General features: G+C 38.4%; 2 protein-coding genes across 2 annotated transcripts in view; both read left to right on the forward strand.

Moving 5' to 3' along the window:
- Positions 1-8,225, forward strand: part of LOC139009894 (uncharacterized) — a 231,950-nt gene extending 223,725 nt beyond the window's left edge. The window contains exons 17-20 of the mRNA XM_070414044.1: positions 1,948-2,068; positions 3,720-3,870; positions 3,967-4,058; positions 8,205-8,225. Coding sequence (XP_070270145.1) covers positions 1,948-2,068; positions 3,720-3,870; positions 3,967-4,008 — 314 coding nt within the window. The 3' untranslated portion in view covers positions 4,009-4,058; positions 8,205-8,225. The remainder of the gene's footprint in view (positions 1-1,947; positions 2,069-3,719; positions 3,871-3,966; positions 4,059-8,204) is intronic.
- A 979-nt stretch (positions 8,226-9,204) lies between these two features.
- LOC139019147 (tetratricopeptide repeat protein 6-like) overlaps positions 9,205-25,403 on the forward strand; it is a 43,063-nt gene continuing 26,864 nt past the window's right edge. The window contains exons 1-6 of the mRNA XM_070428298.1: positions 9,205-9,265; positions 9,694-9,854; positions 13,553-13,687; positions 14,885-15,034; positions 15,839-15,979; positions 17,746-17,859. Coding sequence (XP_070284399.1) covers positions 9,208-9,265; positions 9,694-9,854; positions 13,553-13,687; positions 14,885-15,034; positions 15,839-15,979; positions 17,746-17,859 — 759 coding nt within the window. The 5' untranslated portion in view covers positions 9,205-9,207. The remainder of the gene's footprint in view (positions 9,266-9,693; positions 9,855-13,552; positions 13,688-14,884; positions 15,035-15,838; positions 15,980-17,745; positions 17,860-25,403) is intronic.

The raw sequence follows: 25,403 nt of genomic DNA on the forward strand, positions 1-25,403 counted from the left end.
CTGAATAAATTAGCCCATTCTAACTGGCAAACTCCACCCAACACTCCAAACATGATTATGGTCACCTGGGTACAAAGTGCTAGAATCTTAGATGAGGCTATATCCAGAGATTAAGAGAAGACTAGACTCACAAAGCAATACAGAGCTCCTCAAGGCAGGCAATCTAAGGTGATTGTTACTTGATGTCTCTAAATCCATTTGCTTTCTGACGTCACCCTTTCCATGAATATTAAAATAAAATAACGCAAATCTCACTCTACATGTTGAGAGGAGTCTAGTGTCCTTCCATTTCCAAGATTTCTTGGAAGAGAGGGCTGCGGATTCCTGTTTAATTCTCTTGTAATCTTTGTAGCTGATTTTTGCCCTCTGATTCTGCATTTTTGTTGTTGTTGTTGTTGTTGCTTACCCACTTATTTCTTGTCTGTTACTGAACATTTTAGCGTTCAGAGGATAAAGTCAGCATAGACAATTTAATTTTGAAGGTCGAACACCCCTATTTCTGTAAGTTTATGTAACTCTGTCAGCTCGGTCCATCTGGCTGAACCTCTTCCACCCTGGTCTCTGAAGGCCTCTTTCTCATGTTCCCCTCTTCTCCATATTTTGGGCTTCTCACCCCCTCTTTTCTAAGCTATCACAATAATATAAAATCCTTGACATTTAATTATTCAGGAAAGACCAGCTTGATTTGGGCCGCAATTCTTTCCTAAGGAGTTTTCTCTTCCACAATCAAAAAGGATCTTCAGGGTATTTTTTCTAAACTACTATTAACATCTAACATTTATTGGACATTTTTAATTTGTAAAGCATTACTCTAAGTGCTATATCTGGAGTGTCTCAGTTAATATTCAAGATAATGCTGTGACGGGGGTATCAGTATAATTCCCATTTTACTGATGAGAGAACTAAGGCACAGAGAAGTTAAGTGATTCTAATAATAGTTTCATTAGGAAGAATTTTTCCATGTTTCTAGAGCAACCACCAAAACTGCAACCCACTTTCTCCTTGCTAGCCAGTCATACTGTGAACTGGGCAGTCAGATTTCCTTCAAGTGATTATTTACTTAATCTATATGAGCTTTTGTTTCCTTTTTTTTTTTGGTAGTAGGCACACTTTCCAAAATCTAATACTGTGAATATTTGTGTCCCAGACTGTGAGCACGATGCACCTTTTTTGGTAAAACTTTCCCTTCTTAGCTGAAACAAGCTTGAGAAGCTTAGAAGACATAGATCAAATAGTGTGGGAAACCCATCTAATTCAGTAGCATGTGTTTGAAAGTGGAAGGGGAATCAGTAATCGGAAAGACATGAGGTAACCTTAGACTGGTCACTAATGAGAGCCACAGACCTGGAGTGTTGAGAGGAGACTATTTGCCTGATGTTTCTGCTGTTTGGGACCTGCAGAGTCATCATCTGCCTTAACTCCTAGTTCTACTTCCATCGGAGAAGCCTCTTTGAGCGCCAGCCCTTTATGTGTGTCAGCTGGAACTCTGCTGTGTGCCCCAGTCTGCACTTGTACTAGAGCCTGTTCTTTGGTGATCAAGGGTAATGGCACCCTTCTGACTGCAATCCACTGAAATGAATCAGAAGTTAGATTTTAGATTCTAGGCTAGGCCCATCTTTGCCCTTGATTTACATCACAAACATGGCCAGTGTACCCAACCCCACCCCACTGGACCCCAATCTCTTCATCTATAAAGTGAGTGGCCTATTGTAGATTTCCACCAGGATTTCTTCCAGCTCTAATGAGTTTGTGAATCCTGAGAGACACATTGTTACTCATAAACAAATACATTTTATATGAATACTTTATACTTCAAAGAAGTACACTCATCATATACATGTTTTTCTTTATATAACGTTTTTAAAAAAGTAGAAAGGGTATAGACTAAAATATAACTCGGATATGTTTGTTCGGAACCTGAATAAGAGACATGTTTTTATTTTTAAGCTCTCATAAATGATGGCTATGAGAATCTTGGTTGTTTCCTACATCGGGGCCTACTCTATGCACATCTAAAAATGTGGTTGCTGGCAATTTGTGACTTTGAAACTGTCATTTCTCTAGAAAGGTAGGTTTTCCTCTCCATTTTTACTAACATCCTTTTTGTGTAAAATTTTTAATAAACAGTGAAAGAAAAAGCTTTTCCCCCTCATCATTAATAACTTGGTAAAAATGTTACAATTATGAAGTTATGCTAGAAGTAATTAGGATATTACTTCTGAAAATAAGATTACTTCTAAAATAAGACCTGTTGTTAACATCTGTTTTGCCTCAGATGGTTTTGAAAACTTTAGAGGCTGAATGGGTTTATGAGGAATTAAATCCATGAATGATAAAATAAATCCCACAAGTTTTTTAAAAACAGGTTGAAGGTGCCCAAGTTAGAGCTTTTTGAAGTTAACTTTATATAACACTGTCATCAAGTTTTAAAATAATGAGAAAATATTCTGCTTGATATATCATTGCTATGCACAACACACAACTCAATAGAAAGAAACCTCTATTTAGAACTTCTGACTTCATTTAACTTAGCAAAGCAAAAGGAAAAGAAGCCAATAACATTTCGAACTAGTGTGTATAAGGAAGGAACACAGATTGAAAGCTATATACACCAGTCAGAAAGTTAAGCTATAAAACAAAATTTAATTAAAGATTTCCCCCCTTTCCCCAATGAAGCATTTATTCAAATGGAAGATGTCAGAAAGAGTAATAAAGCAGGGGGATTCCATGCCAACCCCCAGACTGTTTACTTAGCTTATCAATAAGGCACATTTTGCACTTGTCCGGGAAGGTCATGGTGTATGGCTCCATAGCAGCCACGGTGCTTTTCTTTGGGATATTTTTGAGCCAGAAATGGAAAAACAAGAGTTTCAGTTGCAAAAAGCTGAAAGATGGGCAATAAGAACTTGGGCATCTTGTAGGTAAGGGGTCAGGGCTACCATGAACTTGGGCTGTAGGGTGTGTAGTTTCCTCATTTTGAAACAGGGGCATTGAATAGGTCATTTCTAAGGTCATTTACATATTGAAAATTGTTTTACTCTAAGAGAGAAAACATTGATTTGCTCTAGAAAAGAAGCTGGGTTAATACCTATGTGAAGAGGACATTTAACCACAAGCCTTGAGACTATCATTGTTTCTCATTGTTACTCATGGTGAATATAATAGAACCTGAGGCAAAATCTTTTTTAAAAATCCTCCCCTAAGGATGGATGGATATGGTTGTGTGTATGTTTTAAAAGAAACATTGACATGAAAAAGAAACATCAATTGGTTGCACCCTAACTGGGGATCAAACCTGCAACCTAAGTATATGACTTAACTGGGAATCAAACCTGCAACCTTTTGGTATATGGGAGGACACTCCAACCCACTGAGCCACCTGCAGAGGGCCCAGAAATTTTTGAGTTTTGGAAAACCAAGCTTGTAATTCAAGATAAATCAAGATTGAGTCAAGGAAGAGTAAAGTACTGCTAAGAGTCAGCCTCAGGAATTCTGTTCCTAGCCCAAACTCTACAAATGTTCATTCCCTGCTAAGGATTTTATAAAGGTGTTTATATGATTTTTAACAGAGTGTTTAGTTAACTTACTTTGCTTTAGTAAAGCATTAAAAGAAACCTGCTATAAAAAGATGTATTTCATTAGGTTCATTCATAATTGAAGAACGTTTGGAGTGGAGTAATTAAAATGTCTAACAAGATTTTGCTTTCTCATTTTTTTAGAACTGTTACTTTGGCTTATATAAATATTGGCATCATAGATCTGCTACACTTAGACAACTACACGGACGCCACTTGGTATTTTTCTGAGGCTCTCAAACTTGATCCGTCATCTATTCGAAGCTATATGTGTCTAGCAGAAACTTACAATAAGGTATTTAAGGTTTGAGAACCTTGATTTTAAAAAAAGTTTTAAATTTCTGGATATTTGTTCAATATAATTTAAAATTTGTTAATGTATTTTTTTCAGATAATTACAGTGGCTAATGCATTTATAAGCAATACATATTAAGTAGATATGGTTAACTATAATTGCCCAGTTATAAAGACTGTATTGATGAGGTATGACTTTTTGTCTTTCATTTTCTTTTAAAAAATACATTTTTTCCTAATTACAAAAGCAACATATATTTGTTGCATATAAAACCTTTACTTGTATATAGTCACAGATAAATTTTAAAACTACCAATGATTTTATTCTTTAGGGATAACTGCTATTAACATTTGGGAGCCTATCAGTTGTGTGTTTGTGTGTATGTGTGTGTGTGTGTGTGTGTGTGTATGTGTGTGTGTTCATGATAAGTGGGTTTTGAATGGAATTTGTGCATAAAATGGGATCCTACTCACTCATGCTTTCCTTTAGATTTTGTTTAGACTTACATGTTATTTAAATTAAAAATGTAGCATATCCTTTATGTAACAAATTCAAACAATACAATAAACAGGAAGTCTCAGCTGACTCCAACCATATCTGACTTTCCAGAGAGAAACACAGTTAACTGTTGTCTCTGCCTTTCAAAATAGATAGCCCTTTCCACTACTCCACCGCTAACCAAGACCCTGTCATTCTCATTAGGACTATTGCAGTAGCCTTCTGGTCTTCTTGCTTCTGTTCTTTACTCCTTTATGATGGATTTCAACACAGCAGCCATAGTAATCCTGTTAAAACATGCCAGATTATTTCACTTCTTTGCCCAGAATCCTTCAATAGCTTCCCTTTGCACTCAGAATAAAAGCCAAATCCTGCAAAAGCCAAAGAAAGGCCTGCAAGAGCCCATGTGAATTGGCTTAATACTTTTTTGCTCTCGTCTCCTACAAGTCCTCTGGTCACATTGGTTTCCATTAGATTAGGCAGGTTATGATGTGGGGGGTGGGGGTGGGGAGTGGGGGGGGGGCAAGCCACAGAAACAAAACACCAACCCCACAAAAACAAACATAAAACTCCACTTCAAAATTACTATTAAAATAACAAAATGGTTTTTTTTTTCTTCCTCACACTGCATCTCCTAGGAGATTTGACTAGAGGCTCTGGTCTCCACCCTTAACATCTCAGGACCCAGTGTGACTAGACTCCCATTGAGAGCGCTTACCTTCCTCATGATGGAGGTGGAAGACCCAGGGCAGGTTAGAGTTAGGATGGTCCCCAGGGAAAGTTTGCTCTTGACCCCTGCTGGGAAAGGGATGGGCATACTTGTGGTGTGTGGTCCTTTTGCTTCTACATGTTGTTGGAGCTGAAGGCTTCTGAAATTTCCTTTGAGTGCACTTAGAAACCCAAAACCCCAGCACCATGTCAGGGTATAAGGACATGCATTCAAAAACTCATTGTTCTGAGGAGGCAAAAATTTCTGCACAGTAGTGAATAAATTATGTTGTATTCACACACAGAATGTTATGTAGTCAATAAAAAAACAACTAGAACTATATCATATGGTATCAGAAGACGACTAGGTTTGGGTAGTAAGCAAGTGATGTAATATACAGATAATGTACTATACAATTGTACACATGAAACCTTTATAATGCTATGAACTAATGTTACACCAATAAATTTTAATTTTAAAAAGGAATATCAGCTGACTGGTATAAGAAAAGCAAGATTCAGAAAGGAGTATAAAGTATGTCCAATATAATTCAATGTAAATAAAACAATCACAAATCAAACCATGGCATACAGTATAGAAGAATACATATGCCTACTCTGTGGGCTCAGCCTCCAGGGTGAATCTAATCTAAGGCTGTCTAGAGAAGTCCAACCCCAGGTCAGCTCATAAAGATCCAGAGAGTGAGCCTCCATGTTTCCCAACCTGGGTTCTAATGTATAAATATTTACAGGTGGAACATACATATGAATAGCTGATTTAATACTTACACCAACCTGAGCAGGGTCAGCTTGAGAAGCAGCAGGCCTGAAGTCCCACAGAATTCTCAATTAATTTAAATACATGCAAACTCTCTCCTTTTGGGTTCCCCTTTTTGACCCCACTCATTCTTTCCTCCAAACAGTTGTACAATTTCCACTTCCATGTCTACTTCCATGCACAAATTACTGCATTCTCCTTTTTGTTTCACTATGTCAGTGCAGTAGACAAGCTGTTGCTTATCCAGATTCATTCTGCTAGGGTTTCTGTAGAACTCCTTTTATAATATTTTCAGTGATAATAGGCTTTTGTCCCTAAATTTGTACAAATCCAGATTATGCTGCTGTGACCAGTATTAAGAAAATAATCAATGTTTAAAACATTCATATTGATTTTGAGCAGTCATCTTTTTTCTTATTCTTTTCTTTTGTTTTATTTATTAATTTACTTATTAATTTCAGTGCAAGCTTCTTTGTTCCCCCTAATTTTTAAGTGGAATTGATTTTTACTTTAAATTTTACCCTTCTTTGCATGAATAAAGTTTGGTGGAAAAGGTGTTATAGATGAGGGAGAAAAACTGAAAAGCTAAACAAAAAAGGAAAACAACCCAAAATGTTGGATATAATTACATTTATATAAAACTAGAGGCCCAGTGCACAAAAATTTGTGCACTCAGGAGGGTCCCTCAGCCTTGCCTGTGCCCTCTCGCAGTCTGGGACCCCTCAGGAAATGACCACCTGCAGGCTTAGTCCCACTCCTTGGGGGATTGAGCCTAAGCTGGCAGTCAGACATCCCTCTGGCAGCCCGGGAGCCCTCAGGGGATGTCCACTTGCCAGCAGGGAGCAGGCCTAGCTGCAGTTGGACATCCTTAGCACTGCTGAGGAGTCGGGAGAGGCTCCTACCACCACCGCTGTATTGGCAGCCATCAGTCTGGCTTGTGGCTGAGCAGAGCTCCCCCTGTAGGAGCACACTGACCACCAGGGAGCAGCTCCTGAATTAAGCGTCTGCCCCCTGGTGGTCAGTGTGTGTCATAGTGACCAGTGATTCCCAGTCGCTCTGCTGTTAGGGTCAATTTGCATATTACCCTTTTATTATATAGGATAGAGGCCTGGTGCATGGGTGAGGGCCAGCTGGTTTGCCCTGAAGGGTGTCCCAGATCAGGGTGGGAGTCCCGCTGGGGTGCCTGGCCAGCCTGGGTGAGGGGCTGAGGGCTGTTTGCAGGCTGGCCAAGCCCCATCAGGGTAGGGGTCCCCGCTAGGGTGCCTTGCCAGTCTGGATGAAGGGCTGATGGCTGTTTTCAGGCTGGCCACAGCCCCCAGCCACCCAAGCTCCCAGTGGAGGCTGGCTGGAAGCAGGTATCTGGCATTTATTTAGCTTCTATAATTGAAACTTTGTTGCCTTTTGAGGAGGCCACAGCCGGCCAGAGCAGGTGGGAAGCTTGGCTTCCTCCATTGCCAGGGCAACCAAGCCTCCTGCTTGCTCCAGCTCCATGGCTGCCGGCTGCCATCTTGGTTGGGTTAATTTGCATATAGTCGCTCTGATTGGCTGGTGGACGTGGCTTGGGCGTAGCGAAGGTATGCTCAATTAGCATCTTTGTCTTTTATTAGTGTAGATTATATATGTGGGTATGTGTGAAAATTCTTCAACATTAAAGATAACTGGTTTTTAAAAACCAAAAGACTGCCTCACAAGCTTTTCTTTTTACTTCTTTGTATCCCATTTGCTGTGGTAACTATTTTTTAAACAAAAATGTTTTCATTGATTTAAGAAGGAGGAAGGGAGAAGGAGAAAGAGAAAGAAACATCAATGATGAGAGAGAATAATTGATCAGCTGCCTACTGCATGTGCCCTACCAAATGCAATATACTTATATATTTTGGTCATGTCCAACCTGGGCATGTGCCCTGACCAGGAATCAAACCATGACCTCCTGGTTCATGGGTTGATGCTCAACCACTGAGCCACACTGGGCTGGACTGCTATGATAATTCTTTTTTTTTTTTTTTTTAATATATTTTATTGACTTTTTACAGAGAGGAAGGGAGAGAGATAGAGAGTTAGAAACATTGATGAGAGAGAAACATCGATTAGCCGCCTCCTGCACATCCCCCATGGGGATGCGCCTGCAATCCAGACACATGCCCCTGACCGGAACCGAACCTGGGACCCTTGAGTCCGCAGGCAGACGCTCTATCCACTGAGACAAACCGGTTTCGGCTGCTATGATAATTCTTAAGAAAAACATGTATTAGGAAATGTTTCTGCAAAATTTCTGTATTGAAGAATGGCAGGGGAGAAACACCAGAAAGGAGTGTTATTATGAGCTAAGTTTCTGTTTATTAATCAACAGGTGAATAAATTGCAAAAGGCAGTAAGAGAGATAACTCGTGCTATCCACCTTCAGCCAGATCAAATCGAGTTATATATCATAAGGTATTGGCATAGAAATCAAATTCTTCAAGTCCTCTCTTGATCCTACCAGTGTCCTTTTACATTTAATCTTTCCACGGTGGCCAAGACCCAACTACCAAGTCAGATATAGTTATTGGTTTTGTTACGCTTGAACTAATTTATAATATAAGATAACCAGATCTTTCCCTTTGCTCTATCCTTACATCAAAACACAACTGTTTCATGTTTTAAATTATGTTAGGCCTCTCCACATTACTTGTTATGTAATTATTACAGGGCTCATGAAAGTAGGATAATATTTTGAACAATTATTTGATTGTGTCCACAGAGGTACCAAATGTGAACCTCAGCTAATTCAGTGGGGGGAAAAAAAGTGACACATTGAATTGTATTTCAAATGTCATAGAGTTTTCTATAAAGAGACTCATTGAACATTGTGAGTTATCACCCCCCCAAAATGTTATTGTCTCTAACTCAGGAAATGGACATATAGATACAGAAAATGGACTAGAATAATGCTTTCTGATAAGGGCTTGCTTTCTTTTTAAACCCTTGAACCACATTTTAACAATTTATGTAATACTTTTCCACTTTTCTGTACCTTGAACTGTGTTTATTTTTTTAATTAATTTTTTAGCAACAGAGTATAACATTTTAAATACAGTAATTGCAAAAAGATTTGAGGCTTTTCTTCTTTCAGCTTCATATTTCCTAAATAGCTTTCTCATCACATCTCCAAACTAATTGGTTCATTTAGACAACATAAAATGTTTATAATTTTCACAATGTTTTTATCATACATATTTAAGTATACATAAATGTATTATAATTAATATAATTACAAGTAACTCGTTTTAAGAAACTTTGTTGTGGAAAAATTCTTTTTAACTGCTTAGAATTAAAAAGGCATTATTTCTTCCAGAGGACAATATCTTCTTAGGATGAAATGTTATGATCTTGCAAAGTTCACTATTTACCAAGTAGCAGAAATGAACAAAGGTAAATATAATTAATGCAAAATTATAATTGCCTTAACATAAAAGTTTTAAATGGTTCTTTAAAATTTTTATGGTATTTGCAAAAGCTATGCATAGATAGCTTGAAGGGTTCACTTGAAAATCGAAGTTAGATTTTTGAATCTTTAAAAGTTCCATTTCATTTGTACATAATCAATTAGTAAAATGCTTCAAAACAGTGAATTTTGTGAGAGAGGTTATTATAGGAAATACCAGGCTTACACTTTTATTTTTGTGTGTGTGTGTGTGTGTGTGTTGGAATGTCTTATTGTTTGTTGATAGTAAATAGATTTTAGTATCATATTGATTTGTTAACTCACATTAAAATATAGATCATTGATTAAAATATTACATGTATTCTAAATCCTAGATACTTGGCAAAGGTATTGATAAGCTTTCCTTTTATTTTAGGTCTCACTGAAATGAGTCCTATACAGCAAGCACTCATTTATTCATTTTGTGAAAACCATGACAAGGCCATTCAGGTGTTGGATGGGGCCACTTTGAATAAGCCTGAGATCAGCATAATTATTCTATTAGCAAAAACCCAAATGAAGGCCAAGAGAACCAAGGTACAAAGTCTTGAGTAAGCTTACTAAGTCTATTAATGGAATTTTAATATTTTGCTTAGAATGACTGCTTGCATATCTTTTTATAAAACTAAATTATATCATTTATTTATTGATTTTTGTTAATTAACATTTAGGTTGTTTCTTTTTATTATTTTTCCCCCTCTTAAGAGTAGGGCTGCCCTAACCGGTTTGGCTCAGTGGATAGAGCACAGGCCCGAGGACTGAAAGGTCCCTGGTTTGATTCCAGTCAAGGGCACACATCTGTGGTTCCTGGCTCTTATAGGGCCCTGGTTGAGGCACCTGCAGGAGGCAACCAATAGCTGTGTCTCTCATATGAATGTTTCTGTCTCTCCTCCTCCCTTCCACTCTCTCTAAAAATCAATAGAAAAATATCCTTGGTGAGGATTAACAACAACAATAAAAAAGTAGGGTTACTAAAAATATTCTTTTTCCTGTCTTCTGTTAACACGTGGAATAGTTTCCCAGGATTTCCCAGGAGTGGAGTTGTTGGTGTGTAGAGAATGTGAATGCCTAACTTTCAAGCTAATGATACATCGTTCCATAGGATTGTATCAATTTATTCTCCCACCTGCAGTATGAACGTCCTGCTAATCTGTATCTTCTACAATAATTGGTGTTGTCATGTTTTATTTTTGTCAGTTTGGAGGAGAAAGACCACTCCTTGTGGTCTTAATTCACATTCCTTAGTTTGAGAACAGATTTAACTTCTTTATATATGTTCATTAGGCACTCATATTTCCTAGTCTATCAATTTCCTATACACAATTTTTATCTTTTTCTTATCAATTTTAGGCATTTTAAAACTAAATTCTTTTATTAATTCTTGGTTGGCTATATGTTTCATACATATCTTCTTGCAATTTGTGGCTGTCTTATTTATTTATTTATTTATTTATTTATTTACTTTTTTCATCATGCCTTCTCGCTCAAAGTTCTTAATTTTTTTTTTAAAAAAAATTTTTTTAGCTAAAAGTATTACAAAGGGTATTACATATGTGTCCATTCCCTGCCCCCCTGCCCTTGACAGTTCCCTGCCCTCCCTTACCCCCCAGTGTCTTATGTCCATTAGTTATGCTTATTTGCATGCATACAAGTCCTTCGGTTGATCTCTTACTCCCCTCCCTCCTGCCCCACAACCCTCTCTGGCCTTCCCACTGCAGTTTGACAATCAGTTTGAGGCAGCTCTGCCTCTGTATCTATTATTGTTCAAAAGTTTGTAATGGTCTTTATTATCCATGAATGAGTGAGATCATGTGGTATTTTTCCTTCATTGACTGGCTTATTTCACTTAGCATAATGCTCTCCAGTTCCATCCATGCTGCTGCAAATGGTAAGAGTTCCTTCTTTTTTACAGCAGCATAGTATTCCATCGTGTAGATGTACCACAGTTTTCTAATCCATTCATCTACTGATGGGCACTTAGGCTGTTTCCAGATCTTAGCTATGGTGAATTGTGCTGCTATGAACATCTGGGTGCATATATCCTTTCTGATTGGTGTTTCTGGTTTCTTGGGATATATTCCTAGAAGTGGGATCACAGGGTCAAATGGGAGTTCCATTTCCAGCTTTTTGAGGAAACTCCATACTGTCTTCCATAGTGGCTGCACCAGCCTGCATTCCCACCAGCAATGCACAAGTGTTCCTTTTTCTCCACATCCTCTCCAGCACTTGTCGTTGGTTGATTTGTTGATGATGGCCATTCTGACAGGTGTGAGATGGTACCTCATTGTTGTTTTGATTTGCATCTCTCAAATGATTAGTGACTTTGAGCATGTTTTCATATGTCTCTTGGCTTTCTGAATGTCCTCTTTTGAAAGGTGTCTATTTAGCTCCTTTGCCCATTTTTTGATTGGATTGTTTATCTCCTTTTTGTTAAGTTGTATGAGTTCCCTATAAATTTTGGAGATTAGGCCCTTATCAGATATGACGTTGGCAAATATGTTTTTCCATGAAGTGGGCTTTCTTGTTGTTTTGTTGATGGTTTCTTTTGCTGTGCAGAAGCTTTTTATTTTGATGTAGTCCCATTTGTTCATTTTCTCTTTAGTTTCAACTACCCTAGGAGCTGTATCAGTGAAGAAATTGCTTTGGCATATGTCTGAGATTTTGTTGCCTTTGTATTCTTCTAGAATTTTTATGGTTTCCTGTCGTACATTTAAGTCCTTTATCCATTTTGAGTTTATTCTTGTGTATGGTGTAAGTTGGTGGTCTAGTTTCATTTTCTTGCATGTATCTGTCCAATTTTCCCAACACCACTTATTGAAGAGACTATCTTGGCTCCATTGAATGTCTCTGGCCTCTTGAAGTTTGAAGTTCACCTGCTGGGGTGCCCTTCTGCAGCTCTCTGTTCCTCCTGCTGAAGGAAGTGCCTGCTACCACCAGCTTTCTCCCCTGAGCTTCTGGCTGCAGGGCCGCATCTGCGGACCGTCTATGCTTTCTTCCCTTCTAGTTTCCCCATTTATCCCCCAATGCCCAGCTTTAGGTGTTATTTTGCTTGAATTATAACAACAGTGTTGCACCCTTCCAAGTGTTCATCTACACAGCAGCTGTAGTGCTGTTTTCAGAATGTAAATAAATATGCCTTATCTGCAAGCCCCTAAGAGGTATTGAAAAGACTTTTCAGAGCAGTGAGAGAGAGGTGGACATCAGCTAGAGGAGGAAGCAGGAGGAAGTAAAGATGTATTCTTTTACATTTAAATGAGAGGAAAGACTTTATGGACTCATGGAGTCAGTGAAGGGGCAGAGATCCAAAAGAGGAAGGACATTACAGGTTGTACTCAGGTCAGGCAATGGGGTGTAGGGCACAGCTTGAGTTAGCTCTGAAAAGATGAAGAAAGGAAACCATTCGAAGACAGGAGAGAAAGAGATGGAAACAGAGGAAGGAATAGATACATGAAAAGTTAAAAGGAGGGAAATTGAGGTGATGATTTTTCTTATGTCCAGGTCAAATGTTGAGAGTGGGGATGGAAAGATGGATGCTGCAGTGGGATATAAACATGTGGAGAAAATGCTAAATTTTTTAAATCGACACTTAGCATATCCAAGTTAAATCTCACTGTTTCTTTTGCAATGTAATAGAATTAAGAAAATGGGCTAAAGGGTCACAGGATTTTTGGTTTCTAAGATGTACTTCAGTTAGCTAATTTTGAAAAGGCATTTCTATCTGAAAATGTGAATTTTTTTCATTAATGCCTTTCAAGTATTTTGATTAAATAGTTTAAATGGGTGATTTTTGATGTTAGTTTATTTTCTGGTGTCAATGGAACTCTATTAACAGCACAGCAGGACAAAACAAAGGCTGAGTAAAACCACATCAGATATTATCATTGGAGATTTTCTACTCCCTAAAAGCTGCCCAGTATTCCTTTCAGAAAAATTATAGGAAATTGGTCATAAACTAGTCTACAAGTTTAAATATAATTTAAGACTACAAGAAAATAATCTTTAGAATTTAGAAAGTGTAGTTCCAAAAGTCCTCATGTATCGCCTGCTTAAGCACTGGCTCTAGGATAGGCCTCGTGGGATGTGCTGCGATCAGATAGGCAATGCATTGTCTTCTCACTGTGTATGGACAAGATCTGTGCGTGAGTAGGGCTGTGTGCCTTTTAACGTTTAAGGTTGTCATGTTAAGTAAACAGCAGAAAGAAACGTTCTCAGACCCCTCTCTCTTTACCCTGTAGGAGGCTGTGAGGCTGTTTAAAAAGGCGTTGGATGTCTGTTCTCATTCTGAGAGAGGACCCCATGCCTTAGAGGCGACAGTGGACTGTCTGTATAACTTGGGTCTTTGTTACATGGATGAAGGCAACTTCCAAATGGTATTTTGTATATTTAGCAACTTAGGTTACTTGTGATTTTAGGAAATGCTTGCATTTAGTTCTATTTCAGAAGGTTACTTCTACAGGAAGTGACCAATACAGTAGACCAATGCTTCTTATAAGATGTGGCTTGTTACAGACAATATGTATCCTACAATACTACTGCATTGTTTTATTTACCCAACATGTTTTATTTGATGCTTACTTGTCAATAGTATTGTAAAGACTAATGTATGTTTTTCACCAAAACAACCTAACTGTAAGAAAATATTATAGCAAAATAATTTCATTACATTAATATAAATTTACCTATTAAATTTAAGTACTTTAAACTGGGTGATTCATTCTAATGTAGAATAAGTGGAAAATGATTAGCACACTGATTTCTCTTAATGACGACTAAAAATTCAAAGATTGAAACTGGTTATTTGAATAGCCAGATTATCCTTGAAAACCAGTTGAGTCAATATTTACATACTTATTCAATATTTGGCTATTTTACAGAAGCCTCTATTTCAAAATTGTCCAATATGTAAAATTATTGTTATTTTCTAATGGCTAATGTTGAATATTTCACAACTGTATCTTTATACACACACACCATTCCTATCCTTATATTCAGAGGAGTGGACGGTGTCTAAAACTTGCATCTCAAACCTCAAAACAGAGTTGCACTTGATTAGTTGTTCCATTAAGAAATTCTAATAAGTATAAGATTGATTACAAATCTTTTCTATGTTTTTAACCCTTTTGTTCAACCAGCATTAAAACTAACTTTGCTCTACAATGTTGGGGAAAATTTTGGGGTTCTATCATTCTGAAATTTCATAGCTATGCATCTGCTATGAAATGTTTGGGCCCCCTGGAAGACAAATGTGCTGGTTGTGACTTCTTTGAAGGAACACAATATGAAGAATAATGATTAAAATTACACGCAAAATTACTGAAATCTAACAACTTGGACTGTACAGACATTAATCTGGGAATAAGGGGCTAGTAAGTTATAATACTAAACCTGACTTGTTAATGCATATTACTTTTGTTTGCTCCACAAGTTTCACTGTGGAAAATGTATTTAAAATGACCAGAAAAGATGGAAAACTTTCAACAACAGCTATATACTGTAATTTATTAGCATTATAAATTAATAAATTCTGCTCATTAAACCATTTGCTTTGTAACAATATACTCTTCTAGGCTTTTGAGTCTTTTACCAAAGCTGTGAAAATAAATCCCAATTTTGCAGAAGGCTTCCATCAACGAGGGCTTTGTAAAGTAAAACTCCACAAGGATAGCTCAATTCTGGATTTTAATCGTGCAATTACCCTCAATCCAAAACATTATGAGGTATTTAAATGAACACTTCTGGTGATTTAGAGATTATGTTATAGATTTGCTAAAACTATTAAATCCTTCATATGTCATTGTTATTAGTTAGCAACAATTGATTACTTATACCTACTTTTCATATAATTGTTTTAATAATGCATATATCTGTATTTCTCTTTGAACTAAAAATATTATCTCCAACAGGAATATTATATATGTGTTTTATAAATTGTGATGTATATACATATTGTTAATATTTTAATGTATCTGTTTATATTTTTATATTTTTATATACTATGTTATTAATTGTATTTACTTCTTGTTTTGCTGTCACATTTATTTCTTACTTTTAAGAGACTAAAGAGATAACACAAATTCAATAGGTGAAGTTTTATTGAATCCTGATTTTTAAAAGTCTATAAATTTTAAATATGGATCAAATATTAGATGTTTTTAGGGAAATACTATGTTCTTAGATATATTATGGTAGTGTGATTGTACAAAAAGAATGTCTTCTTCATAGGAGATGCATACTGGAGACCTGAAGTGAATTGTTATAATGTCTACAACATATTTTTTTACAGTTCAGGGAAAAGTAGATACAACAAATATTGCAAATATATTAATAATTACCTAATCTAGGTGGCAGATGTATGGATGTTCATTGTACTATTTCAGTTATTCTGTATGTTTGGAAAAAATACTACATTTTATGACATCTTTGGGTGGCATAGATTTGTCCAAACTATCATATCTTTTGGTATAATTAATGCTTTGACTATAACACATATTCCTGTTTTCCTCTTCTCTTTCTCTGAAAAGGCATATTTAAACCGAGTGGCCTTCTATGGTTTGAAAGGCAGATACTCCAAAGCAATCTTGAATTGTAACGAGGCCATCAACATTTACCCTCAGAGTGTGCGGGCTTACATCTACAGAGGCGTTCTGAAATACCACAACAGGGTCGGTGATTTCCTGTCTTGTTTACAGAAAATTTAGAGTGAGTGATGCCTGGATGCCAGTAGGGACGCACTTCCTCCTTTAATCTGTGAGAGAAGAATCGCCATAGTGTTAAGGGCAGAGCTGCATAGAACACCTTACACTTTCAGGGTACATCAAAAGGCTTACAAAATAGTGGGTTTGTTTTATTTTGGACATTTACATTTTAAGTGGCACATTATTTAGAAAGTAATATATTATTCATTGTAAAGAATTTGGAAAATACAAAGAGGGAATAAAGAAGACTAAAGTCACCTATTATCTCACCATCGACTGAAAATTTCTGAGAGCATTTGTTGTATTTGCATTGTCTTTTTTTTATATTTAACAATATATATTTATATATATTTTCTAAATCAGTACATTCAGTTTTAATTTGTTTTTTCTTCACAAACAGAAAAACTCTTACAATAGTAGACTTTCTAAAATAAATACTATTGAAATAGAGCTTCAAAATAAATATTTTATACAAAGGGGACCTTCTGTGGTAACTTTGTTGTGGGGTGAGAAGGGGCTACAGTGAGGGGGGGAGTAAGTCAGAAGTGCGGTGGGATGGGAACCTCGGACAGCTTTCCTGTTTGTAACAGGAAACCAAACTGCAGCAGTTGCATTGTCTTTTTTTTTTCTAATAATATATGGTATATATTTTCCAAAGTGGGATTATGCTACTTATTTAATTTGTGTTGTGCCCTTCTTCTCACACTTAACCTTTAAAGATACCATTTTTAATGACTGAATAATATTCTATCATAGTTTATTTTTTACCACTTGATTGTTGGAAATTTGAGTTTTTAATTTTTTCACTATTTTACACAATACAGTTACTAGTATACACACTGAGAACACAGTCATTGCTTGAATATATAGTTGATTCCTAAAGAGAAGTTAGTAGATCAAAAGGTGTGAGTAGCTGCACTGATATCTGATACTTCATGGAATACTTTATTTTTCCTACTTTTCTGTTCTGAACTTTTTTGTAGCTATTTCATATGAAATATTTTGCAAATAATACCTTAAAGCAGTGGTTCTCAACCTTCTGGCCCTTTAAATACAGTTCCTCATGTTGTGACCCAACCATAAAATTATTTTTGTTGCTACTTCATAACTGTAATGTTGCTACTGTTATGAATTGTAATGTAAATATCTGATATGCAGGATGGTCTGAGGCAACCCCTATGAAAGGATCGTTCGGCCTCCAAAGGGGTCACGACCCACAGGTTGAGAACCGCTGCTAAAGCAAAGCTAAGACCTTGTATTTTGTATTAATTCCATGAAAATTACTATCTATAGAAATGGATGACACAAGGTATCAGAGAAGCATCAAAGAGGAAGCAAAAGAGACTGTAGGTAGAAAACATGACGGTTATGGGATCTGACAGTATGAATGATAGAAGCAAGCAAGCTCTGGTGAATGTTTGCTAGAGGAACATGGCTTGCTTTTCTTTTACCAATAAGAAGTGTAATTTTCTCAACATTGGCAATAAGATAATCATCTAAATTAAAATTTTTTATATATTTCATTTTATTTGCAAGAAACAGAAACTATAATAATAATTCCTACCAAGAGATTTTCTTAATTAACTTGGTGAAAGATGAGCTTGATTGTCTTAATATCACAGATGCTGCACAGAGTGTTCCAAAAACTCTGATAGAATCAATAATTTCTTTTACAATTAAATGTCAGTCCATTATGACTAACCCTTCTCACCTAATTATTTTTTCCTTTGTAGACTTATAAGCTAGCGATTACAGATTTAACTACCGCTATCAACATGGACAAAAACAGTTATGTAGCATTTTATAACAGAGCAGTGTGTTACACCAAGATAGGTGAACTTCAGATGGTAAGATGACCATTTTAGTCCACAAAATGTTAAAGCATTTGTAAACATATGTAAAGCACGTGTAAAATATTTTTTATTATCTCTCTTGTAATTTTGAAAAATAATTCTTGTGGAAATATGCACACACACCGCCCCCCACACACACACACAACTTGAGAACCCAAAGAACCATTTCAAAGGACATTATTATTTTTATTAGTGCTCACAAAATTGTCTTATACATTCTCAACAATATCACATGAAAAATTGATTTTATAATGCTTACATAAGCATTTAAAGACATATAAAAATTAAAATGCATTACATAATTCTCATTAGGGTAAATGTTTCTACTGATAGACCATTTGCAGTACGTTTTTTAAGAATTAAATCTTTATTGTTCAGATTATTACAGTTTTTCCTCTTTTTCCCCCCCATAGCTCCCCTCCACCCGGTTCCCACCTTACCCTCCGCCCTTACCCACCCCGCCACTGTCCTCATCCATAGGTGCATGATTTTTGTCCAGTCTCTTCCCGAATCCCCCACACCCCTTTCCCCCCGAGAATAGTCAGTCCACTCCCTTTCTATGCCCCTGATTCTATTAAAATCACCAGTTTATTCTGTTCATCAGATTATTTGTTCACTTGATTTTTAGATTCACTTGTTGATAGATGTGTATTTGTTGTTCATAATTTGTATCTTTACCTTTTTCTTCTTCTTCCTCTTCTTAAAGGATACCTTTCAGCATTTCATATAATACTGATTTGGTGGTGATGAACTCCTTTAGCTTTTCCTTATCTGTGAAGCTCTTTATCTGACTTTAATTCTGAATGATAGCTTTGCTGGATAAAGTAATCTTTTTTTTAAATTAAATATTTATTGTTCAGATTATTACATTGGTTCCTCTTTTTTCCCACCATAACTCCCCTCCACCAAGTTCCCACCCCACCCTCCGCCCTCACTCCCCACCCATTGTCCTCATCCATAGGTGAACGATTATTGTCCAATCTCTTCCCGCACCCCCCACACCCTTTTCCCCCTCCAAGAATAGTCAGTCCATTCCCTTTCTATGTCCCTGATTCTATTACAATCACCAGTTCATACTGTTCATCAGATTATTTATTCACTTGATTTTTAGATAAACTTGTTGATAGATGTGTATTTGTTTTTCATAATTTGTATCTTTACCTTTTTCTTCTTCTTCCTCTTCTTAAAGGATACCTTTCAGCATTTCATATAATACTGGTTTGGTGGTGATGAACTCCTTTAGCTTTTTCTCATCTGTGAAGCTCTTTATCTGGCCTTCACTTCTGAATGATAGCTTTGCTGGATAAAGTAGTCTTGGTTGTAGGTTCTTGGTATTCATCACTTTGAATATTTCTTGCCACTCCCTTCTGGCCTGCATGGTTTCTGTTGAGAAATCAGCTGACATTCATATGGGTACTCCCTTGTAGGTAACTGATTTTCTTTCTCTTGCTGCTTTTATGATTCTCTCTTTGTCTTTTGCTCTTGGCATTTCAATTATGATGTGTCTTGGTGTGGTCCTCTTTGAATTCCTTTTGTTCGGGTTCTCTGCGCTTCCTGGACTTGGAAGTCTATTTCTTTCACCAGGTAGGGGAAGTTTTCTGTCGTTATTTCTTCAAATAGGTTTTCAATATCTTGCTCTCTCTCTTCTTCTGGCACCCCCATAATTTGGATGTTGGTACGCTTGAAGTTGTCCCAGAGGCTCCTTACACTATCTTCGTATTTTTGGATTCTTTTTTCATTTTGCTTTTCCAGTTGGGTGTTTTTTGCTTCTTCGTATTTCAAATCTTTGACTTGATTCTTGTGATCCTCTAGTCTGCTGTTGGGAGTCTGCATAATATTCTTTATTTCAGTCAGTGTATGCTTAATTTCTAGTTGGTTCTTTATCACAACATCAAGCGTTTCACTAGATTTCTTGAAGATCTCACTACATTTATCAGCAGTCTCACCAGTCTTCTTGAAGATCTCACTACATTTATCGGTGGTCTCACCAGTCTTTTCAAGGGCCTTATTAAATTTATCGGTGGCTTCTAGACAGTTATTTAAAGACCTTAAAAGTGTGGTTTTGAACTCTATATCCAGCAGTTTGCTTTCCTCCATTTCTGTCGGTTGTGTCCTGTTTCTTTGTCTTGGCATTTTTTATACTTCGCTGTGTTGATAGAGTGCCTTTCTGTGCTGAGTGTCCCAATGACCTGAGGTAGACACTCTTGGTGCACCCCCTTGTGGGCTTTGTGCACAGTCTTATTGTAATTAAGCCTTGATTGTTGTAGTTATCACTGGGAGGAATTGACCTCCAGGCCAATTGGCTGTGAGAATCAGCTGTGTCTGCAGTGGGAGAATTCTTGTGCTGGAGACACCCCTCTGGGGCAAGACTTGCTTCAGTGGGGCTTTGGTGCTCACTGAGTCTGCCCCCTGAGTGTGTCTTTTATGGTTCCACAGAGCTACAAACTGGATGGTCCCACTCTGACCTCTGGGCTTCCTGGCTCCTGGATCTCTAGGGAGGTGCTAATCTAGCCTTTGCCTGCAGCTATCCAGCAAAAGCCTCCCTTCAGGGCTTGGGCGGGGCAGGTCCCACAGGATCAACAGGGCGGGGCTAGCAGTTATGGCTGCTCTCAGTCTTGCCCTCAGAGGCTCTGCTTCTCAGTGTCCCGGTAATCGCTGCAAGCCCCTCCGAGAGAAAGCTGCCCTAGGGTTCTGACCGATTGCAGACAGTCCCACTTCTCCCATATGAGTCTGGGTCCCTAGAGACTCGCCCGGAACTGGACCTCAGAGCCTGAGACTCCCTCCCAATTGAAACCGACAACCGTGCCCTTAACCGCCAGCCCGCTCCGCATGCACTCTGCACCTTAATAATTTACTTCCATACTGCGCCTCCTCTGAGTCTCCGTATGCTTTTCTCTTTCCTTCTAGTTGTCGAATTTCCACTCAGCCAGCCTTCCTGTGGTTCTGGATGATGTCCATTCCGTCTTTTAGTTGTATTTTTGAAGTGGTTGTGTGAGGCAGCAATCTCCGGTGTTTACCTATGCCGCCATCTTGGTTTTTCGAATAAAGTAATCTTTGTTGTAGGTTCTTGGCATTCATCACTTAGAATATTTCTTGCCACTCCCTTCTGGCCTGCAAAGTTTCTGTTGAGAAATCAGCTGACATTCATATGGGTACTCTGTTGTAGGTAACTGACTGTCTTTCTCTTGCTGCTTTTAAGATTCTCTCCTTGTCTTTTGCTCTTGGCATTTTAATTATGATGTGTCTTGGTGTGCTCCTCTTTGAATTCCTTTTGTTTGGGGTTCTCTGCGCTTCCTGGACTTGGAAGTCTATTTCTTTCACCAGGTAGGGGAAGTTTTCTGTCATTATTTCTTCAAATAGGTTTTCAATATCTTGCTCTCTCTCTTCTTCTGGCACCCCTATAATTCGGATGTTGGTATGCTTGAAGCTGTCCCAGAGGCTCCTTACACTATCTTCATATTTTTGGATTCTTTTTTCATTTTGCTTTTCCAGTTGGGTGTTTTTTGCTTCTTCGTATTTCAAATCTTTGACTTGATTCTTGTGATCCTCTAGTCTGCTGTTGGGAGTCTGCATAATATCCTTTATTTCAGTCAGTGTATGCTTAATTTCTAGTTGGTTCTTTTTCATAACCTTGAGGGTCTCACTAGATTTCTTGAGGGTCTCACTACATTTATCAGCGGTCTCACCAGATTTTTTGAGGGTCTTACTAAATTTATCGGCGGTTTCTAGAAAGTTCTTGAGAAACCTTAAAAGTGTGGTTTTGAACTCTATATCCAGTTGTTTGCTTTCCTCCATTTCTGTCATTTGTGACCTGTTTCTTTGTCTCCGCATTTTTTATGCTTCCCTGTGTTGGTAGAGTGGCTTTGTGTGCTAGGTGTCCTATAGGGCCCAGTTGCTCACCCTCCCCAATTACCTGATGTGGACACTCTTGGTGCACCCCTTTGTGGGCTTTGTGCACAGTCTTATTGTAATTAAGCCTTGATTGTTGTAGGTATCACTGGGAGGAATTGACCTCCAGGCCAGTTGGCTGTGAGAATCAGCTGTGTCTACGGTGGGAGAACTTCTGTGCTGAAGACACCCTTATGAGGCAAGACTTGCTTCAGTGGGGCTTTGGGGCTCACTGAGTCTGCCCCCTGAGTGTGTCCCTTATGGATCTGAGGAGTTGTAATTGGATGGTCCCACTCTGACCACTGGGACCACTGGCTCTTGGATCTAAAGATGTGCTAATTTAGCCTCTGCCTGAGGCTACCCAGCAGGAGCTATGGAGACATCTGAAGATTCCCCTTCCTTGTTTGGGGTTTGGAGGTGCCCAAATGAGGCCTGGCTGTGAAGCAATGCAAGCTGCTGTGGGGCTTTGGGCCTTCTCTTGGAAGTTCTGGGTCTGTCTGGCCCAGCTGCAGTTTGTTAGGTAATTTTCAGATTGCAAAGGGCCAGGGCATTCATATGCAAGAGCCTCTGCCGAAGCTTGGGTGGGGTGGGGTCTCAGGGAATCAACAGGGTGGAGCAAGCAGCTATGGCTGATCCTCAGCCCTGCCCCAAGGGGCCCCACATCTCAGTGTCCCGGTAATCGCTGCAAGCACCTCTGAGAGAAGGCTGCCCTCGAGTTCTGAGTTCTGCCTGCTGCCAGACAGTCCAGTTTCTCCCTGTATGAGTCTAGGTCCCCAGAGACTCATCTGGAACTGGAGTTCAGAGCAGTCGGGGGCTTGTGACTCCCTCTCGATTCAAAAAGACAGCCGCGTCCTCAGTTGACAGCCCTTGCTGCGTGCGCCTCCGTACCTCTGTACTTCCGCACCTCCTCTGAGTCTTAGTGTGCTTTTCTCTTTTCTTCTAGTTGTAGAATTTCCACTCAGCAAGCCTTCCTGTGGTTCTGGATGATATCCGTTTTGTCTTTTAGTTGTATTTTTTAATTTGTTGTGGCAGGCAGCAATTTCTGGTGTTTACCTATGCCGCCATCTTGGTTTCTCCCATTTGCAGTACTTTTAAGCAGTGATTGTTAGCAATATTGTTGCTTCAGAATTTGCTGGTATTTTTTGCACAGTGTTCAGACTGTTGCAGAGAACCAAAGAAATACCAAGCACACTTCCTAGAGAACAGGAGGGACCCCATTTATTAACACTAGTGGACTCCGGGAATAATTTCCAAATCAGAGTGAAGAAACATGCAGAGAGCCTTTCTATATATATTCCGCTGGGGTCTTTGTGTTGCTGATATGCCCCCTGCCCCCTTCGTGGCCCTGTAGGAAGGCCCCCAGGTGTCAGGCCACATCCAATGGTCCATCCTGGCACCAGCATAACAACCCACCCCCCTGCCCCCATGGCAGTGCATTGTTCACAGTTCCATGGCCTCTGCATTTAGATAACAAGTTCTGCAAGACCAGTTTCCTCCTCAAGACCACAGATGCAGCAGTTTTGAGTGGTTTCCAGTGATGGGACCAGTGACCAGTGACAAGTACTGCTTGTGCTCTTTGGAGGCCTAGCTGATGGCTGCAGCAATCCTTTTTCTCTATTTGTCCCGTAGAGCTACCTGTGCAAGCCATTTTTTAGAGTTTCTATCTTTCTCCTCTTTCTCCTTTCTTTGTCTGCTTGGTCTTTTTCCAGTCAAGATTCTTCACTGGGGAGCAGCTGGTCTGTGGTCTTCCTAGTGCGATGTCCCCTCCCCTTGTTTCTCTTTCTCTGTTGTCCTCTTGTCCCCCTCCTTATTTCTATCCAGGCCCACAGTCAATGAGGCATTCCTTTAGCAGACCACGTCACATGCTCCCCAGTCTCCTGGAATCGTGGGCAGTCAAATCTGTTTAAAACATTTAGAGATTTTGAAATTTATTTGCTATGGAAGGGACATTGAGAAACATTGTTACTCAAAGGATATAGAATTCCTGGTAACCAGAGGATCAGGTTTCCTCCAGAACCATTGGCAAATGAATAATTTTTAACAAAGGAGTTGTTAAGATCCTAGGACTAATTAAGGGCTCATTTATCAGAGTAACCTGCAGAGCAGGTGTCTTTGATGACTCCCTCCCCACCCCCACTGCCTTTTCTGGGTAACTCTGAAGCCACAAACAATGGGCTGGGTGGGGGCAGGGAACTCCCATTTTTATCATCTCCGATAAGTAACAGAGCCCCACACTCTGAACAAGGAAAATGAAAAACTACCGAAATAGGGACCTAACTACTAGAATAAATCATATTGGCTATTTTGGAGCTGCCATGTACCCAACCCATTTCATCCAAACACTCATTGTACAGATGAGGAAATGGAAGTCGGGAGCGGTTAGAAACACATCTAAGTCACACAGGGAGTAGAGCCCTGTGCAGCTAGCTGTTCACAGGTTTGTTTGCTTCTGGTTAACAGTCTGTAGGTGGCTTTGTAAAAACATTTGACCTCCAGCGCCTGGAACGGATGTCATGTAACAGTGTGGCCACCTCCCTTTTTGTCTACCTCCTCCCTACATGTCTACCTCCACCCATTTCTCAGCATCACTGCCAAGGCTACACTGAGAAAACCCAAGTACTTTCTGCAGAAAATGCACTTAGACATTCTCCCAAGATACGGTTTCATAAAAATTAAGAACAGGTGAATTCTGGTTCCTATCACCTTAATAAAAGTAGTAACAGTTACCACTTACTTAGAGCTAATTGTGTGGGAGGCCCTGGGCTAAATGTTTTATCAATATATCATCAAAATTACTTTGTGCAACAGTATGACGAATTATTAATATCCCAATTTTGCAGATGAGGAAACTGAAGCTAGTGTTAAGTAACTTACCTGAGACTAAAAAGCTAGCAATAATAGCAGAGGTGTGTTACAAATACTGCTCCTTATCCTTCATGAAACTAATTTTATAGCTTTTGTTTCCTCTTGTGTCACATATTCAGCTGTCTAGTGGATCTTGTGGTATCTTAAAGGTTTTATGTTCTGTGATTTTATGAAAGCAAAAGTGCTAACATTTTAGTTTTGTTTTGATAAGTATTATGAATTATTTTTACAGCCCTGGCAATGTTTGTTATTAATTATGCCACAATGTACAGAACTGTACAATTCTTTTAGACACTTGAGTGCCTAATCATGAAATACTAGAGCACCACTGAGCAAACAGCAAAATACTATGTATTTGCATTTCCAGTTAGCACGTGCTATAGGCATGTAAGATCTGGCCCTTTTCTGATGAAATTATATGGCTCTTTTGGACAAAATGTTCTGTAGAAAAATGAGGTAAGAGATTCAGCTCCAACTCAAATTTGGGATGGTCCTGTTATCTGGTACAGAACAATGACCAGTAAAAAATTGTTTATTCAATGAATGAAATAAAAAGCTAAAAGTAATAAAGATTCTCTGAGTTAATTCTAAACTTAATGTCTTTAAAAAACCCCAATATATCTATCATAATATTTTGAAGTAATTTTCCAACAGGCTTCTTTGTTATATTAAGACCCATTTTCATTGATTCATAATTTATTCTCTCAACAAACATTTATTGATTGCCTACTCTGTGCAGGCACAGTGCTAGTTACTGACTTTGTAATGGTGAAAAATAAGAATAA

Source organism: Myotis yumanensis, unplaced genomic scaffold (assembly GCF_028538775.1).
Source record: "Myotis yumanensis isolate MYYU_CA2020_CCGP unplaced genomic scaffold, mMyoYum1.0.hap1 SCAF_1, whole genome shotgun sequence".
In the NCBI taxonomy this organism is placed as follows: domain Eukaryota; kingdom Metazoa; phylum Chordata; class Mammalia; order Chiroptera; family Vespertilionidae; genus Myotis; species Myotis yumanensis.